We start from the raw sequence: 19786 nt of genomic DNA, 5'->3' as shown, positions 1-19786 counted from the left end.
AAGAAACTGCAGATACTAAGTCATAATTATGAGATAGAGATCTAAAAATGTTCTCTTTTCAAAAAAGTAACTCAGCATATTTTAAATGAGCTACTTTTTACTTTTATTTCAGAAGTACTTTTACCTCTATTTAAGTAAAAGGTCAACAAAGTAACAATACTTCTTCTATAGGACATTCTACTACTCTTTCCACCGCTGCTTATTTGCAATTGGGAATGATCTGTGAATATATAAACCCAAACTGACAACATTCAGTCTCATTAAAGATAACTACCAAACCTCTTGTTACCCTTAATCTAACTAGAGGTCAGAGGTCAGTTTGACACAAGCCAGCAGGACGCCCAGAGTTTGCTCATTTCTTATTTGAAGCATGGAATAGAATTAAAAGCTACAGTATGTTTAAGTGAAATAATGCTTCTTTTCGTCCAGTCCATCTGAGTTTGGATGTCTACTACATGTTGTACATCTATATTACTTATCTTTTAAGATCTTGTCTTTTTGTGATATAAGTGTTCTGTTTCATGTAAACACTGTCTCATAATTGGTGTTTGACACTATATTAAAAATCACCAGATGCTGTTGAGCTTAATCTGGAAAAACTGTAGGCATTTTGTGAAGAAGTCTCATTATGTGAAGCATTGTCTTGTCATGAACTTATGTGAACTCCAAAAAGTCTCTAAACAATATTCTATTGGTAAATCCACTTTTGAGTTCAGATTATCTTTTATTTAGCTATGAGGGAACTTTCCAGTGACACCTAAAGACTATGCTGTGGTCTTTGATGCATCTCAGCAGGTGGCTAGATGCCATTTAATGGTATTTGACTTACACCATTTACTTTCACTTTCACTTTTGATTCACCAATAAGAAAAGTGTGTTTTTCTTTTCTTCCACAAACCAAAAACAGAGCTATATTTACATGCTTTATTCCAAAATGATATCGCCTCTCTTCCATATGTGATCAATTTGGCTAATAACAAACAGCAGATTGATTTCCATTATTAAATCTATACCTGTAACAAAGGAGATGTAGATAAAGAGAAGCAGACGAGTTAGAGAGGGATTTTTAAGCTTTGAGACAACTGAGACGTGGATTGTGCAAAAGGGGTTGCATGGCAGGATATTGAGTTGCAGCCGCTTGAATACTGAATATTCATATAGTGTATATGGCATTATTGCCTGAGAGTTAGTCTGAAAAAACAAAATAGAACATGTGCATTTTAATTACAAATAAATACATACAAGCCCCAAAAACTGACTGTAATAAGCATTTCTTGTCCAGATCGATGTTGAATGCTTTAGTGATGCTAAAATCACTGTGAGCCTGCGACCACAATGTTGAACTACTCATGTGTGTGTGGGCGTGCGACTTCCTGTTCCAATCCACACCCATATGCAAACCCGCCAATCAGAGCTCGGAGTGACATCATTTATATTAGCACGCTCTTATCCAGCTTTCCTCGCTAAAATCTAAACTTCACCATTCGGACCGGGCAGTTGGTAGACACGGAGGTGCGACCGTTGGCATTACGACTTCATCAAGATAAAACCGGAGACATTACCAGCCCCACTTTCACCTCTGATCGCCTTTGGGTAGCAGTCGCCCCGGGGTGCTTTCTCTCAGATGATGATCTAACTGCCTGCACTGGAATTAGCAGACATCAGGAAATGAATGAGCAACTAAGTTTGCAACTGTCGTATGGAAGCATTGGATGTTTTGAGAAATGCGTCGGAGGAAAGTGAGATTCAGTAAGTAGTACAGGAGGACACTTTTTTTTTTGTAAACTTACTTTTTTATATCCTTGCTTTTATGATGATTATTGGGCATAAACACACACCGCTACCTACAATAGACGCATCCTCTGAAGATAATGTTTACCCAGTGTATCGTGTGTTTTCAACGGTCACTGTTACTTTTCAAACTAACGTAACGTTAAGTTAAGGGAAAGTTAGGGAGGGACCATGCTTTGGCTCATTAGATAACGTGTCGTAGAGTTTCCCCGGTGACAAAGAATAATTTTCCAGGCAGAATGATGCAGTATAAAGATCTTTATTGAAATAACAAAGACCTGAGTTGCTCTAGAATATTCTTCCTGTCACATCTTCCCAAATGATACATGCTCATTTAATCTTAGGTTAATAGCAAAGGCCTTACTTGAATAGGTATAGTTTCTACCACAAACGTGATAGCCTCTCGATCCAGCCCCGTCCATCAACGAAGAGCTTTGTAAAGTGAAACGACTCGGGAAAGCCAGCATAGCCGTCGCTTAATTACATTATTGGCTGCAGCTGCGACTCGTAGGGGTTATTGGGACATCATCTTCAGCCCTGCGGTTACTAGGTTGAGTGACATTATTTCAGACGAATCCCATTTTGCCCTGTAAAATGCAATGCAGACCCGATAGCATCTAACGTTAGTTGTGGTCTGCAGACAAAATAGTTAACGTTAATAATATAACATTAGTAGTTGTTAATGTTAAGCGTTAACCATACTTGCATAGGGGTTATCTGTATTTGAGCATCATAACTAGTAAGATAAATTATAAGGGGGTACAACAAATCCTTATCTCCGCTGCCTCCCCAACAATACAAAGTTGTGTATTGTGGCTGCATGGCGATGGGATGGGGGTGGGGTCAAGCGGCCAAAACCACGGGTGAATTTTGAAGCGAATAAGGAAGTGGCTGAAAGCTGCAGTTCCTCTAACGTCCGCTAGGGTCGGCTCCAAAAAGACTCTAAATCCCGCCTAACTTCATCATCATCTATCTACTAATTCTGTCTGTGTGTGTGTGTGTGTGTCTGTGTGTCCGTCGCATATCTCGAGAACCGTTCGTCCGATCTACTTCACACTTGGCGGGTGTATTGCTGGGGACCCAAGGACGTGCAGTGTCGGATTTGGTGCAATTTGGACACGCGACACGTTCAATATTAATAAACTTTGACTAAACAAGCGAACAGCGAGCCGCTCAGCCCTGTGTCTGAGTGCACACACAGGAGAAAAAAACAGAGGCGGAGGCAGTAAACCTAGCCAATAGGAGCGCAGACACGTTTGATTGGCAGCAGAATCAACCAATGGAAGGCCGTAAACTGCTTCTACGGTTCAAGCGCAGTTTAGTCTCACTGGTGACGTTTCTGTCTGGATTTAAACCATAGATCTACTAGGGAAGCACCGATACCGTTTTTTTTCACTGCCGAACCGATACCAGAATTTTGAGTACCGGTCCGATATTGACCCCTTTTTTTTCTTCTATAATTACACAGCTGCATACAACATGTAAATAACATGGGAACAATAATTTTAACGTCATTCTTGTCTATGCCATAACATAAGAAAGGCCTGAAATGTCAAATGGGCCACGCCTACAAAGTGTGGTACAACAGTTTCTGAGTTCTTATAACTCGCCACGGTGAGTTCAGGGCACTTCATTCTCTGAATCAGCATTGTTGTCCGGAAGCCAAAGTTTGCCAATGCTGGGCTTTTGTGTGGCTTTTATAATGACTAAGGCTAACTGTTACCAGAAGCAGCTGCCTGAAGAGGAGTACAAAACAACGTGACATATTTTTATTTTTTATGTTTTAATGAGACCAGAGGTCCAGTAGTTGCTCGTCCACAGCCATACCACTTGGGGACGCAAACACTGATCTGTTTGAAAATGGACAGAACATTTGAAGGATAGATTTTTGTCCATTAGTTGTTTTGGAATGTGAATGTTGCAGAAGTCTGGCAGAAGTACAGTAAGCAGAAAACATGCCAAGAAGGCTTTGCTCATTGCCGTGAAACAAACTGTACAGTTTAAATTAGGCTTAAGACTGACCTGGAAAACCTACAGTCATCCCAACATAATACCAGGCCTTTTCCATTTTCTTTGTTTTTGTAATCCTTTGAGTCGTACAACAACAGGATGGTGTAGCCTCATCTTGGTGTTTGCTGCCATTTTCCCCAAAACAAATGTAGGAACACCTCTAACTGGCTAAACCGATGGTGACCAAATCTGTCCGTCCAGAAAAAGTTCAACTAGGTTAAACTTTCTCTATTTATCTGCTGATGATCCATCAGTTGTCTTTGCAAAGGCGACTGACAGAACATTGATGGGAACAGTGTGACCTTGACATAAGTGTAAGGGTGCTCCGATCGATCGGCCACCGATCGTTATCGGCCGATATTCGTTCTAAATAGTTTGATCGGTGGTCTCTATAAAGGCCGATCAGAAGCGCTGATCAGATGACGCAAAACACGCGAGACAATTTCTCTACGCGCCGTCTAAATGGCTATTTGCAAAAATGTTAGGGAGAGACGAGTTGGGAAGAGATCCAAACAGAAGTAGTCTCTTTGTGCGGTCTCTCTCTCTCTCTCTGTGTGTCTCGCTCTCTGTTCACTCTCGCTCACTCTCACTCTCTCTCTCTCCGGACCCGTCTGTTCGCCTCCCATTGCACACGCGGGCGTGAGGGATATTTTTTTTTTCCATGCCAAGAAGACGACCGGCTGAATTCCCAAAAAGAAGAACTAAGGGTTATTAACGTTACTCGGAATACAGCTGGGTTTCCGAGACGAGCAGATTAGCTGTATATAGGCTACTGTAGGTGCTAGTCAGTATCCACTGAGTGGACTGAAAACGTTAATATTTACTTTTTGACTCTGAATGTTTGCTCCCTCAATCCAGATTAATATTGAAAAATATTTTGTTATATTGCAGTTTTTATAGTCTCTAAAGTTGGAGTAAATTGATAAAGGCCCAGTGTTTTCCATCTATTGGAATTGATTTTTGTTGCCTCAGTAGGCCTATATATAATTTATTGTTCTAACTTGGTGTGTTGTGCACATTTATCTTTTATTCTAATTTTTATTTTATAAAATTGTATTTATTTTATTCCACAGGAAAGCTATATTTGTTAAGATCTAAGCTGCTCCCAATAACCAAGCGTAGGCTGCTACTGATCGGTGATACTGCTTCCAGCGATCGGTGATCGGCCCCAAAAATCCTGATCGGAGCACCCTTACATAAGTGTGTGTGTGTGTGTGTGTGTGTGTGTGTGTGTGCAGCAGAAAAACGTGAACGAGTGTTCAGTCGGCGCAGAACAAGATGGGGAAAATGGATGGGATATAAAAATATGAAGATAATAGCCTATGTTCCCATAAGTAGGGAGAAGGTGGAAAGTAGAAAGTCGCTGAATTGATTCTCAGATTCCAACTAGTCGCACTGAGGGCCACATTTGAGTCTGAGACGAGTAGGTTTGCCCCTTTTCATCCCAGATGCAGGCTGCATTCAGATCAGTACCCTCTTGTCTTCCCTTCAGTGAGCCCCCTAGTGACGAAATGTCTGACGTGCCTAACTAGGAAGTAGGGATGCACATTTTCCCCAAAAATCTTGATCGATTTGCACTGTTAGTTAACGATCACATATCGTTGTTTGTTAGCAGCCCCCACCCCCCACCAACAAAAAAAAAAAAAAGCACACATGCACCACTACACACACTTCGAATCGAAGCATTATTCAGACAAACAACGTAAGTCACACTGACAAGCATATTGATTAGCTATTTTCCGGGCCGGAGCTGCCTGGATAAATTTGGTGCTTTTCGGATATCTGCAAAAAACGGGAACTAAAAGGCAAAAACTAAGAAGAGGAACCTCGAGGTAGCGCACCAAGCCACCGGAGGTGAAGCTGAGCTAATTATGGTATGATGATCTGTAAGGAGGGAGAAAGAGGGTTAGAAACAGTATATAAAGGCATCAGAAATCGTCCAGTCCCAGGACAAGGAGACTACGACACTTTGACTGAGGATCAGACTATACTGGGACTCAACCTTTTTCAGAGAAGTTCTCGGGTGAGAACTTAGCCTCTGAACAAAGAAAGGGAGTTCGCCTCAATACGGAGAGGTGAGACTTAGAGCCTCGATGACTCTTAGTCTCTGAAGACAGCAAGTACTCTTTGGATATACTCTTGGAAATATTCTCTGGATACTTAACTTTGGATTATCTCTTGAAGTGTCGATCTAAAGGAAGGTTAGCGGTATAGGGAGTTGTGATAGGCATAGGAATCTCCTATCTTTCTCCTCATAATGGCTATTAATGAACCAAATTATTACCATTTTGATTGTTGACTGCATGGTTGACCATGTAGGCATTGAAATTAGTTTTTAACTTATTTGCTCTTAATTTGCATTTATCAATTTTTATTGATCGTTATTTTTTCATAATTATATCCCCGAAATAACTTTCGGGGATATAATTATGAAAAAAGAGGAGACCATGGAGAGCTGGATCACTCAGCTTTTGTCTGGACTACAGGCTTCTGCAGCCAAGCAAAGACCAACAGACCGCATCAGTAACCTAATGTTGCCTATAAGGAAAAACACCACAGCCCACCTCAAAACTTCATCTTTGGAAAAAAAACAGCAACGAAATCAGCATATGTGTATGAATTTCTAAAATACAATATATACGGGGAAACGGAGGTGTAGCCATTACTTCAATATATTAAATATTACAGGCACATTGCCAAACGTGCTTGAGCAACAAAATGGCACAAAGAACTGAGCAATTAAATGATAAAACAATAACGAACTATAAGGTATTTAAAAAAAAAAAACATGACAGGCTCTTTCAATCATCGTGAATTTACTGCATGGAATCCTTGGAATGCGCCATTACGCAGCGCTCGGCTCACGTTTCCTACAGCCTACCTTATAGTGTTATATAGTGTTAAATCATAGGAAATAACCAGTATGGATAACATTTGCTAAATGTGAAATATTTGTGGATATATAATGAGCTTTGTCCATTAAATCCTTTTGGGGACGTGCTTTACGCACGGATGTCCCATTGAAATACAGAAGCACAATATTGCGCAATTAATCTTTCAGTTTATCCACAGAGAGAGTATCTCACGTTTCATGTCCAGGAGCTCTGTGTCTCATCATACTGTTGTTCTAAAGGTATGCAATCATATGTGTGAAATTACTTTACATGGAGTTTTGATGGCGCTCAGTTGGTCAGTGGAAGAAAGGAGGAGAGGGAGAGACTTCACATCTGTCTACCAACACCCTGTAGCCCGTCATACTGGTGTAATTTGCGGGTATGTTGCAGGGAGAAAATTGAAAAAAATGTATTTAGGTACAATACTCGTTTTTTAGAATTCTGAAAAGGCCTTTAAAGTGAGACCATAGTATTTCCAGTGTTTCAGAAACGTGCGAAAGTTCCGCCCTGGTGTGCAAGCTTCCATTATAACCCACAAAATAATTTTTTGTAAATCTCCATGCGAATATTCCGCACCGAAATTCGCACTCGGTTTGAAAGAGCTTTAAGCAGGCCACCCTAGAGTGAAGGCTGATCTGGGACCCTGTACTGGGTCTGCCAGGTAACACTGTGGTATGATTGTTGGTTCAGCATCCCAGAAACAGCTGCCCTCCTGGGATTTTCACGCACTATAGGCTCTAGAGTTTACAAAGAATGGTGCGATAAACAAAAGACATCCAGTCAGTGATAGTTCGAAAAAACTTTGTTAATGAGAGAGGTCAGAGGACAATGGGCAGACTTCTTCAAGCTAACAGAAAGGCCACAAATGCTTCAATGCCAGCTCTTTATAACAGTGGTGTGTAGAAGGGCATCTTACAACACACAAGTTGTTGGCCCTTGATAAATGGGCTTTAGCAACAGATGGCCAGCCGGTACTAGATAGGTGTATCTGATAAAGTGGCCAGTGAGTGTATGGTAACCAGCCCACATACTTTGGAGGACCTGGCAGTAAATGCAGAGATGTGACACTTGATTGATTTGCTCATACGGAAATTCTCTTCTTGCTTGTCCCCTCCACAGGGAGGTCAGAGGTCAGGGTCAGCTACAGAATGGCACCACTGGAGCTGGTAGGAATTCAGTGTCTTGCTCAACCACACTCCAGCAGGGTAGAAGCTTTCTGACGCATGGGCTTGAACCAGGATCCTCTGGCAGAAGGGCAGTTTCTACATATGGCACCCTGCTGCCTTATACAATGTAAATAGACTATTGTATGCATCTCACCAGGTTGTCAAGGCTTGCTCAGCAAAATTTGTAAACCATAGTGCACCTCTGAAAACAGATTGACACTTCCATAGCATAACAATTAACCAAGTTATCAGTTAAATACAAGTTTATATTATTTATTAGTCACCCCCAGCTTTCCGTGGAAAAACAATTTGCGGGTCACCTGTCGAAAGTCTGCAGTTAGGAAGAGGTTTAAAACTTTTAAAACGAGGTAAAATATTTTCATGAAACGGAGACAGTTCATTTTCAGCAATCTCTTTAAATTATGTACTTAATTTGATGGATTAATAAATCCAATCTTTACATGTAACTAAATTGAATAATAAAAAAAAACTTAATGTAGATTTTAAAATTGAAAAAGAATAGGCTTTGAAGCTGCCATAAAAATGTAATTTATGTTAACAAATCAACTGCATATGAGCAAAATAAAGGTGCAAAAACAACTCCATAGAAATATTACAGTATGTGCATTATTTCTTAAATCTATTGATTATGGTTAAAATTGATAAAACCATACCCTTATATAGGCTATTACTCAAATTACATCCTACCTCAGATGCCTAATCCTCAGTCAAATGTCGAATGCAATTAAACACAAAAAGCACCACTTTTAAACTGTATGCACCAAGGGTACTTCACTCAATAATGAGAAAAACTGGACATAAAACACTGAAATAACAGATCAGCTGTAAGACTGTACTGTAGAAAATTTTCCAGTTTCGATTTGAGTCAGTGGGTGGTGAAACGTGTTCTTGGGTAACCAAGACTAGAAGCCAAACTGGGAGAGATTGAAAGCTCAGCTATCCTTCAGTGACATCTAGAGGTGGTGATATGCAACTATAGAGCATTTTTGATTTTCTGCCTAATTCCATAACCATGTTTCTGCAGTGCAGCTTGTGTTCAGGAATTGTGGAAGACTGAGGAAGGGACAAATTTATGTTTCCTTAGTTCTGCAGCATAACTACTGGAGTCTGTACTAGTGGCAGAGAGTAAAAGCTTTACATCCTGAGGCAAGAATACTTGGAGTTAAAGGGATAGCTTACCCCAAAATTAAAATGTATTATTCAGTCATTATCTGCAGTAAATGGAGGCCAGTCCTTCAGGCTCGAAAAAGGGCAAAAAAGTGTGCAGCATAATCCAAGTCTTCTGACGCCATGCGATTGCTCTGTGAGTGGGGAAAAAATTTCATCAATTATTTAATGCAAATAAAGTCTTCCTCCATTGTATTCAGCTTCCGTGTTCCCAAACCTTGCAAGAACACCATGGCCACGCTTGGTTTGTGTGCGCGACTTCCATTTACAAAAATATTTTCTCATATTTCTTATGTCAAAATACTGTTGTACTTCTGCATAATGGTATTTTTTGTGGTTACTTAATGGTGTACTAGAAGGCGTGCATAAAAAAAAATAAACAAAAAGATTCCAACCAATAATATCAGATTTTTGCACCTCCTCGCCTCTCCCGTCATATAAAACTGCCTATTTCTCCCCAGTGGATACTGATATCCCAATGGTTTACATTGTCAGACACTTTTGACTGATTCCTCCCCATGTTGTGCCCCTCCCCAATATCCAACCTGTTTCAACCGGAAATGTGTCAAATTATGGAAGCAAGACGCTATCAAAATGTCACTTAATTGTGACTTTAATGGTCAAGTGGGGATGCAGCATTACAACAGACAGGTGTACTTGTTTATGCTTTATTTTAAGCTTGCTCATTTGAGCCACAACCTCTGTAACCCCTCTTTCATATTCCAAAGCAAAGACTTACTATTTGTTGGCAATGCCAAAGTATGTATATTTAGGTTTGACAGGTCTCCATAGTGACAAACTGGAAGAAGAGCTACTGTGTTTTACTGAAAGTGAAATGGGCAACCAATTTTTGTTCTCTTTTTGTTCTCTAGACCAGAGAAGAGCTTAACCATTGTGATCACTTCTAAGATTGCGCTCCATGCCATGCGATCTGGGTACCCACAAAGCCATCAAGGAGGGGTCTATCCTGCGTGCCACCAACACAGGAGGAACAGTGGAGCTCTCCCATCACCCTACCAGAACAATGTTGCATCTGAACCACTGGGATACCCTGCACGTGGAATGCAATACAGCATGTTTGCCTCTCAACATCCTGGGGGACACAGAGAGGTTTACAATCCAGGCCAGAGGCATTATCACTTCACACAGGCACCACAGAATGTTCCAGCACAGCACCACAGACAGGACACCCAAACAAGCTCACCAAGCACTGGCTTCCAGCACCCAGTCCCTATAGGAGACGTGTTTCCTCTTCAGAATAATCGCCACCCAATAAGCCGAGAAGCTAATGGAGAGTTCAATTCATCAGTGTTTGTCTCTGCTCAGCACAATAGACATTTTGCGACGACTGCTAATGAGTGGTCTGCTAGACAACCAATGGCACATTTTAGTGGGGAATCAAGGGAATGTTCTAATGTTCCCAATTCCTGGGAGGGGTCAGATATGAACAATAATACTAGATTGGCACAGACGCAACATTTAAATCCTGCCATATCAAAGTCTAGCAGTTCTGCAGGACTTCAGGGAGTCAGCCTCAACATGGCAGCGGAGACATTTCCTGTACGAGACCAACCTTCTCGGGTACCTGTGCGAAGACCAGAGTCTTCACCACTGTTGAATTCCTTACTGACAGCAACACCTCCTTACAATGCCAGTTTTATTACAGGCCTACAAACAGGAATCACCTCTTCTGTATCAGAAGAAACCAATCTCAACACTAATCTCAATACTAAAACTAATCTCCCAGATTTAACACGCTGTGAAAGCCAGCGAGCCAAGAGTTTACCACCAGCTAGTACACAAAAGGACTCTCATCCCACCTCCCATAAGCAGCATAGCTCCTCTCCCTCTCTCAGCTCTCAGCCATCCATAGACAATGTCTTGCCTACTGAGAAAGGAGAAATACTTACTGATGGCCAAATACAGGACTATATTGCAGCAAGGCTTAAGTATTTTAAGAGTATTGCAAGTCACAACAAGCAAAGTAATGGATGGCCAGATTCCAAGGAGGGGCAGACTTTGCACTCAAGTAAAGAGGACTCCACACCCTGCCCGCAGAACCAGTCTGATTGCAGGTCCATTATGCCAAAGGCAGACAGTGTTGTTCCTCCACTTCACAACTTTAACTTCACAAAGTCTTTCACAGTTGGTGGAGAAGCATGTGAAGAGGACCATTCAAAGGAGAGCAAAGAAAATGCTGAGTTAACTCTAAAGGCTAAAAAGGATGATTGTGCTAGATCCACAACGGAGAAACATTCAACAGGTACACCAGTCTCTTCTGTAGAAAACTCCAAAGATGCCCATAAAAATGAATCTGTTGAGAAAAGCGCACCTTTAGATTTTGATTTACCAGTAAAGAAACGATTGGATGTAACTCTGTCTGAGGATAGTGATGGCAAACTAATTTATTCAAACGATAGCTTTGAAGAAAAAACATGTCTCATTAACGATGATGAAATTTTCAGCAGTAAATGGTGTGAAAAGACCTTAAAGAATGGCTTACCCACTGTTCCAGTCCTTGGTTATTCATTAATTGCACTGAAGGAGCTGGTTGCTAGTCTGGAGAATGTAGAGACCATTGCTGAGATGGACAACATTTCTGACATCATACTGCAACAATATTGGAATGGGAACAAAGATAACGTTAATGTCTTTACATCCACAGAATATCCACACATTATGCTGAATGTTGCTGCCACTTGCACAAAGAATGAAGATAAGAGTCGAGTGGTTCTCACCACAGTGTCTGGAATGACTTCGGGCGAACTGATTGAGAAGCATCCAACGTTAACGGTAAACTGTAGCTCATTACAAGAAGAATATACATCTGGTTGGTTGAATATCAACAAGAATCTGGATGACATAGACAGAGAGCCTGGTGTTTCTTGGGCTCTGAAGTATATACCAGAGAAAGAGGATGAAGCCAGAAGCCTAAAACCAGTTAAGGCAGTACAATTGGAAAATGTGCAGGGTGTGACCAGTGATGTCTCAGAGGATCGTCAAGCCAAGTCGAGTTCAGTGCTATCTGAAAAGAAAACAGTTAAATTTTCGTCTGTTGATGAAAATCAAGAACCAGGCAAACAGAAAAATGTAACAGATCCACAACATGGCAGTGTGACCGGTAAGGAAGGCCCTCAATATGAAAAGGTAATTCCACTTTCTGAAAACAAGTGCGAAGGACAGGCACCTCCCTCTAGAAACAAGGGTGAGGGATCAACTTTTCTAAAAAAAATTAAAGACCCACAATATGAAGACATTACAGATGAGGAAAATCCACCAATTGAAAATGTGACTATGGATTCACAGTTAACTACACAACTGTCTAACAACAAGAATGAGGGATCAAGCTTTCCAACGTGTTTTAAAGTCTCACAGTATGAAGACATAACCGATGATGAAAATGTACAAAACCAAGATGCGACTGTGGGGCCACAGTCAGTTTCACCAATGTCTGAATACAACAGTGATAAGTCTCCATCTGGAAATCAAGGTCATGGATATGAGCAGGCTCTTGCTGAGATGAAGAAAGATGTCATTTCAGATGGGGAATGGATTCCAAAGAAGCAGATTCTACGTAGGACAGAAAAGCATGATTCAGCACAAAAATGCTGTTGTCCATATTTTGTTGAAACTGATGATGGTTTTGAAAAACAATTATGCCCCAAATGTGAGACTGAGAGAGAGTTGGGACAGGAAACAAAGCACTCCCTTTTTGCTCCATTGTCAGATGACGGGTCAAGTTCTAGTGAGGAGGGCATGGTGGAGGCTCCCAAAGAACCAGCCAGCCAAACAGTGGCAGGATTGCAATATAAAGGTGTAACCAAAGTGACAACCTCACAATATGACGTTGTGATCAAGACTGATGGACTACAACACCAGAAAATGACAGATCCCAAAGATCCACAATGTGAGCAGTTGAGTGAGCCACACCATGAGGAATTAATAGTGGATGAATCTCAAGAAAATGAGGATTTGACAGCAGATGATTTCCTATGTGATGATAAAACGGAGGATGAGACGGATGAAGAAAACTGGATGGTCATACCTATAGCAATATCAGACCTTAGATTTGAATCAACAGAAGTAACCCAGGGAAGCCCAGAAAATGTCCCAGAGTATGGTAAATCTGGAGAAAAACAAAGACAAGCTGGCAGAATTCTATCGCGCTCTGAACTACATTGCTCAATGATGCCAGCACCAGTTTCTACTTCTTCTGATTTGGATGTGTTTGAGACAATTGATAGTTTTCTACAAGCAAAAGAAAATGAACTAAAATTGAAATTGTTGAATCGTTTTTGCCATGTGTCAACTGAATCTGAGGCAGATCACTTTCAATCCAAGGATCAGGATGCAATGACCAAGACATCAGGCAGGACCACACCTTCACTTGAAATCGAGTCTGAGACGGAACCACAAACACCTCGGAGCAGGAGACAATCCAGTTCTTGTGAAACTGAAGACAGTGATGATTATTCAATATCTCCATCAGAACATAGGCCTAACTATTTGACAGTGTCCAGGCAGTGCTGGGACAAGAGGCCTGGACCAAATATCTTACAGAGGTCAGCAGCTCTTTCCTCTGAGAAAGATGTATGTGTACCTGAGTCTGAATCAGAGAGTGATGATGAGTGCACAAATGTTCAAAAAAGACAAAAAAGGATAATCTCCACATTAGAAACAGACAGCGCTGACGAGTCAGGCTGTATGAGAACAAGTAGACAGTTGATTGAATCCAAAGCTGGCTCTGAGCATATTCAACACAAGACGAAGAGACAAAAGATTTTAAAGAAACACACCGCCATACTTGAATCTGTAACAGATGCTGAAAGTGGCCAAAACGACAAAAAGAAGGCAAAGAGAAGGAGATTATTCTCATCAGGATCAGAGGACAGTCCAGATGACAGATTTACTCCACAAAACAGACATTCACCTGAACCTGCGGACAATCACTGCAGAACTGCTGGAGAAAAGCCTCAACAAACCAGATTGTCATCTGAAGACTCACGAGTGCCACAGCACCAGTCTGTGGACAGAGAGGAGTCAACCATTTTGGCTCCTAATCCTGTGATCGCTTGCCCCTTGGCTCCTAATCCTGTGATCCCTCGCTTCATTGTGCAAACTTCTTCTGACTCCACTGATTACCTGAAACTTTCAGAAGAGTCTACAGTCCACAAGCAGGGGAAAGATGAAACTCAAGTCTCAAATGCCCCCATAAAAAACAGCAAAAAGAATGATAAAAAGCATAAAAAAGTGAGATTTTTATCAAATGATAAACCTGCCAGTTGTTCAAGGGGACTCCAAACAAAAAAGACATCAGAGAGTGAGGCCCAGGCTCCTGTCAAAAGCTGCACATCAGTTTCAAGAAAACCCTCGTTCTGTACTCAAGAAGGCCCATCCACCAGAAGCAGTTTGGCTTCCACAAGAGGACACCTCTCCTCCAGAGGACGCTTGGTCTCCTTTAGAGAAAGCTCGGCCTCCTCCAGAGAAAGCTCGGCCTCCTCCAGAAAACGCTTGTCTCAGCCCAGAGACGGCTCAGCGTCCTCAAACAAATGTCTTTCTAAATCCAAACAGGGCCCGTCTATCTCCAGAGGTTTGTCTTCATCTAAAGTGCAGCGGTCTAACTCCAGTGAAAGTTCAGCAAGGCAACAACTGAGGAACGATTGGCAGAACAGCTATATCCCAACTCGGAGAGACAAAAAAAATAGCTTCGGGACTGAAGTGGACTTTAGGATCAGTCCCACTCATTCTAAGAGCACACCTGGAAGAGAGCATTATGATGCTGGGCGGGACGTTAGGCCAGGACCCAGTCACTGTGACAGGCCGCCCAAGCAGAGGCACAACTCCCACGAGTCCGCTACCCCTCTGATGAAGAAGAGCATAGATCAGGCCAAGAGGTGGACCAACGACATACAACGGAAATCCCCATATGAACGAAGTACGCGCATTGTGTTCTTTGAAGTTTCTAAAATGTATTTTTCAAGTAGTCAATAATAAATGCGTGTATATATAACAAAGCTCCGTATTTTTAATGTATGTAATTTGAATTCTGGCTCCACCTGACCATCGTTCTTACCACAGGAGGCTCTGTGGGAGAAAATTACAAGTGGGCAGACAAGACAACAACAGCAAACAAAACAAAGGGTAACACCTGCCATTTTCCCTAACATGGTTCTTTTCATGCACAATCACACAGATGATTTCACAGCCAACTAATACACTATTCCATTTCACTAATTCCTATAGGTTCTGAGATGCCAGTGTAACCCTTTTTCCTTTGTTCTCTACTATTTTGCATTTTAGGTTCCAGCAGGGAGAGGAAGAGGAGTAGAGCCCCTCCAGAGCCCTATCAGTAAGGGAAAAGTGGCCAATGGCTACATATCGCATTTCTTTCATTGCCCAAAGGGAGAGGTTCTTGTGGGGAAAAATAGTAGTTCATATTGTAACTGATTTTGTGCACATGCCGTTTTTTTTCACAAACATCACATTACGACATTAAAATTACAGATTTCTTCATACCTATGCTATAAAACCGTATAATGCTGATTTTAGTAATATGTGTGTGTGTATATTAGATGTCTCTTTGTGTTTCTTTTTCTTTTTTTTACCAGCTACCTCAGTGGAATAGAAGAAGATTTCTACTTTTAGTTGTTTAATCTCTCTCCATACCGTCTTATCTTGAAATGTTTTTTATTTCTTCTGGTCCTGTTTAAGTGCAGCTACAGTCATGTCTTAGGTGACAGAGATCCATGTCAAATGTTTCAGAACTTTTGAGTTTAAGCGTTTTATTGAGACAGGAGTGTATATGGCACATTTCCATTATTCTTATTGGGTGTATAACCAACCTGCATCCTACTGAGAACACTGATTATTAGTGTGGATGCATTTCTATTCTTTAGGAATGCACTATAAAATTACTGTTTTGTTCTTTTTTTTTTATTTTTATTTTTACTTGATGCATGACATTACATTCCCTTTTTTAAGTTGACTGTTTTTGTAACTTTAAATATTAGCACTGTGTTACACAATTGTTAAGTTGCTGGGCAATGTTTTATTATTTTAAGTGTTATTTTTGTATAATACATCAGATGTCTTATTCAATAAATTAATCCATTGTTACTTGTGCTCATTTGTAGCTCTATTTCACCACTAGAGGGGGACTGTGCTTCATTCCAAAATGATATCCATCATTGCAAAATAGTGGTACTTTTAATGTATGATAATGCAAATTTAAAACAATATATAGTAGCTTTTTTTTAAAGAAAGATAATGGGTAATTTAAGCCCTTGGTGGACCAAATGTCATGGTTGACACTTGATACAGAATGGGTCCTATACATTTTATTTATTATTGTTATTATTATTATTATTATTATATGCATTTATTCATAGTATTCCCATTATGTTACATGCATTTCCTACCAATATGGTGCCTTACAATATAGACAGCTCATTGGCTGTGGCTGTCAATTGATTATAATCACCTGTTATTTTCCTACCAAGATGGCTAAGAACTGGATGTTGACAAAAAGCAGTCCTGTTTCTCACTGAGATGCAGGTAGGGAAATTTAATTAAGTGCTTATATTGCTCATATTGGGCTATATCAGTGAGTAATCAACATATAAGCCACCTTATGAATTCAGTGTTAGAGCCTACAAAGGAAAACTTTGGAACTGAAAGACATCTCCCCTAGTCTACATGACAAGCATGAAAAATTGGTTTGTCACTGGCAGTAGGCTAAGAATCAGCGATGTAGTCGAGGGTAAACCCACCTGAACTGAGTTTACTCATCTTTTCTTTTATGGAAGCTGACATAAATCTTTATTATGTAAACTCATAGTATACATCATAAGCAAAACGGATAAAACTTATTTGATGATGGGATGTTTTATTTGATTATGTCTCAAAAGACTTAACAGAGAACAAGCCTACCTAGATCTAACTAATCAACAATCACAAAACTACATGGTGTAATACAGTATGCAACAAAATAAAACAAGGAAACTACAAGACACATCAGGTTGGAAAGACCACTGCCAGGTAAAATCACTCCGTGTAGCAGCTGATCACTGACAAGGTTGTTCATTATCCACTTCTTTATTCACCATGTGATACCTGATTGATCTCCATAGGGAAATGCTCTTTTCAATTGCCCCCTCCAGGGAGGTCAAAGGTCAGGGTGAACCTGGAGCTGGTAGGGAGTTAAGAGTGCTGCTCAGGAGTATTTCAGCATGATTGTCAACACATGGCTTGAACCCGGGTCGTCTTGCTGAAGGAACGTCTTTCAAACTACCCACCAGGACATCCACAACATTACTCATTTAATTGATTTTGAGTACTACTACTACTTTAATACCATTCTTCCGCCAAGTAATATAGTCCTGTAGGTGCGTTCAGACTACGGGCTACAAAAGCTAGGTTAGCTAACACAGAACTTGAATGGATAGAAAGGACACTTATGTATCTTGGTAATTTCCTTTGGCCCACCTAACATGGCCTCCATATAGTTTTGATAATGTTGTCATTTGTAAATATTTAATGAGTGGACCGAACATGAGACTCAGAAGTTAGAAGTGTAGGCTACCAGCCAAATGACCATTCAAGAGTGTAGATTTTAATGGGAACGACCGTTCTATCATTTCAAATTCTATGGTAGCTAGCTAAACAATATGAGCGTTAAGTACCGGTATGACGCGCATTCATATATTTTATATTATCTGTTATGCGGTCGCTTGTGTGTTTATCGGTTATTTTAAACCGCTTCAAAGTTAGAGCTGAGGACTGGAGCTAACCGTTTTCTGTCACTGCTAAGATTTATAACAACAAAATAACAACAAAATTGACGTAATTCAGTCAGCGCCACAGATTGAATGAACGACTGGATTTGAATGTCCCGCCCTGCCAAGCAAGCGACTCCTCCGAGATCCACCGAGGCGAGGCGCACACACCGCTTTCCCCTCAGTCCCGTCAGTGTGTCCGGGCCGCGCTGACGAGCTGTACTTCGGTCCGCCGCCACGACTCACCGACAACAAACTATCACCGTAAACAGCATTCAAAAGCGACTCCGCTGCACCCCGAACGCCTTTCTTTACAGCCAGGCATCGGTCAAAGAGAACTGTTTCCCGAAGTAGAGTGTGTTTTTTTTTTTTCTTTCCCATTTCTCCTTTCTCTGGAGATGTGTGGCTCGGAGAACTAGGAGCGGACAGCGCTGCACACCGAAGCCGGGATGAGTGGGAGCTCTGCGGGGTCCGGCGCGGCGCCCTGCCGCTTCGCCCACTACTTTGTTATATGCGGGATAGACACAGAAACTGGACTGGAACCGGACGAGTTAGCCGGTATGATCATTCTGCTTATTATTTTTAATTTGTTCTAAGTGTTTACATGGAAAAACAACAGTATAACTTCTCTTTATTCTTCGGGGTCTGACAATACGACCCTTATGAAGAAGAACGATAGCAATTCTATAATAGATTTTAAGAGGGATATTGTAGCCTACACATATCACAGCAAAACTAATAGCCTACATGGATATTATAGTGATATATTGGGATACAAAGCAAGCAAAGTCACTATTGAGTACCACGCACTATAAGTCTCTTTAGGAATAATGGTAGGAGAAAACATACAATAAAGTCACTAAAAACTCACTATTGAGTACCATAGACACTAAGCTCCTATAGGAATATTATTGTGGTTTTTTTCATTAGGGGAGCAGTATAAAAGCCTTAGCAGGTTACTTGTTAACAAATTCCACTTAAGTTCTTTGATGCAACTGCTAGATATATAAATATAAATAACGGGTCAAAGGATACAGCAGCAAGACAAGATTGTTTACATTCCTGGAGAGTCTCAGCAGTAGGCTTCCACTGGCCAAATGAACTGGTATGCGTTATGTTTCATCAAATGTAAATGGGCTTCTTCAAACAGTGACAAAGCACTAGTATCTTTTATAAATGTGATTTATGTGCCTGCATGAGGGATCTAAACCCATCAAAATGTAACTTCACAGACCTTTGTAATATTTCCAGTGTTCCCCAAACAAAAATATCAATAGCATTCCTATGGGGATTTACATTGTGTGTGGTTCTCACTAGTGGGTTCATAGTGAGCCTGCTGTAATGCTGTTTTTTTCTCCTGTGGTATCACTATGATATTCCTATATGGGCTAATAGTTTTGCTGTCCTATTAGTGTAGATTTGAGGGAGAAGGATGAACCACTTCATCCCCCCCCCCCCCACACACACACACACACATGCACAATTATTTCACACATGTATTTTTTTTACTGAGGCACGTTTTGTGATTAGCCTCTTAACTTTAAAAATGGAGCCCTTCTAGTTGTTTGAATCTCCTTTCAGCCACAAATTAGACTGCCATGTTTCATATTTCATTTCATATTTTGATTGTTTGCCCTTCAGATCAGGGGATCATTTTAGCAGTGTGTTGCTGCATTTCACATTGATTAATAATTCTCTGCACACTCTCATACCTGAATACTTTTCTCATGTTAATTTGTGTATTTTGTTTCAATCTTGCTGATGAAGTGTGGGGAAATAGACTGCTGCTATGCCCACAGTATGTCACTGTGATTTGCTCCAGAGTGTGAAATGAAACCTGCACCTTTTGATGATTATAATATCCTTCTAAATTTTATTATAGGATTACTATTGTTTTTATTCATAGCAGTCATATCTTCAGCTGATGTGTGACTCAAGCACACACACTTTGCGTAGTTCAAGG

The 19786-nt window shown here is 40.7% G+C and overlaps 1 protein-coding gene and 1 long non-coding RNA gene across 10 annotated transcripts in view; both read left to right on the top strand.

Annotated features, from left to right (window-relative positions):
• The first annotated feature begins 10830 nt into the window (after positions 1–10830).
• Positions 10831–16154, top strand: LOC139920173 (uncharacterized). Its single transcript, XR_013504078.1, has 4 exons — positions 10831–11312; positions 11715–14984; positions 15128–15190; positions 15350–16154. It is a non-coding gene; the product is annotated as an uncharacterized LOC139920173 (long non-coding RNA).
• A 1882-nt stretch (positions 16155–18036) lies between these two features.
• dennd5b (DENN/MADD domain containing 5B) overlaps positions 18037–19786 on the top strand; it is a 75967-nt gene continuing 74217 nt past the window's right edge. For all 9 annotated transcript variants that reach the window (XM_071910105.2, XM_071910104.2, XM_078282023.1 and 6 more), the window contains exon 1: positions 18037–18381. In XM_071910105.2, the coding sequence (XP_071766206.2) occupies positions 18273–18381 (109 nt within the window). In that variant the 5' untranslated portion in view covers positions 18037–18272. The remainder of the gene's footprint in view (positions 18382–19786) is intronic.

Source organism: Centroberyx gerrardi, chromosome 24 (genome assembly GCF_048128805.1).
Source record: "Centroberyx gerrardi isolate f3 chromosome 24, fCenGer3.hap1.cur.20231027, whole genome shotgun sequence".
NCBI classification, from domain to species: domain Eukaryota; kingdom Metazoa; phylum Chordata; class Actinopteri; order Beryciformes; family Berycidae; genus Centroberyx; species Centroberyx gerrardi.
This window is presented reverse-complemented; position numbering and strand designations above follow the sequence as displayed.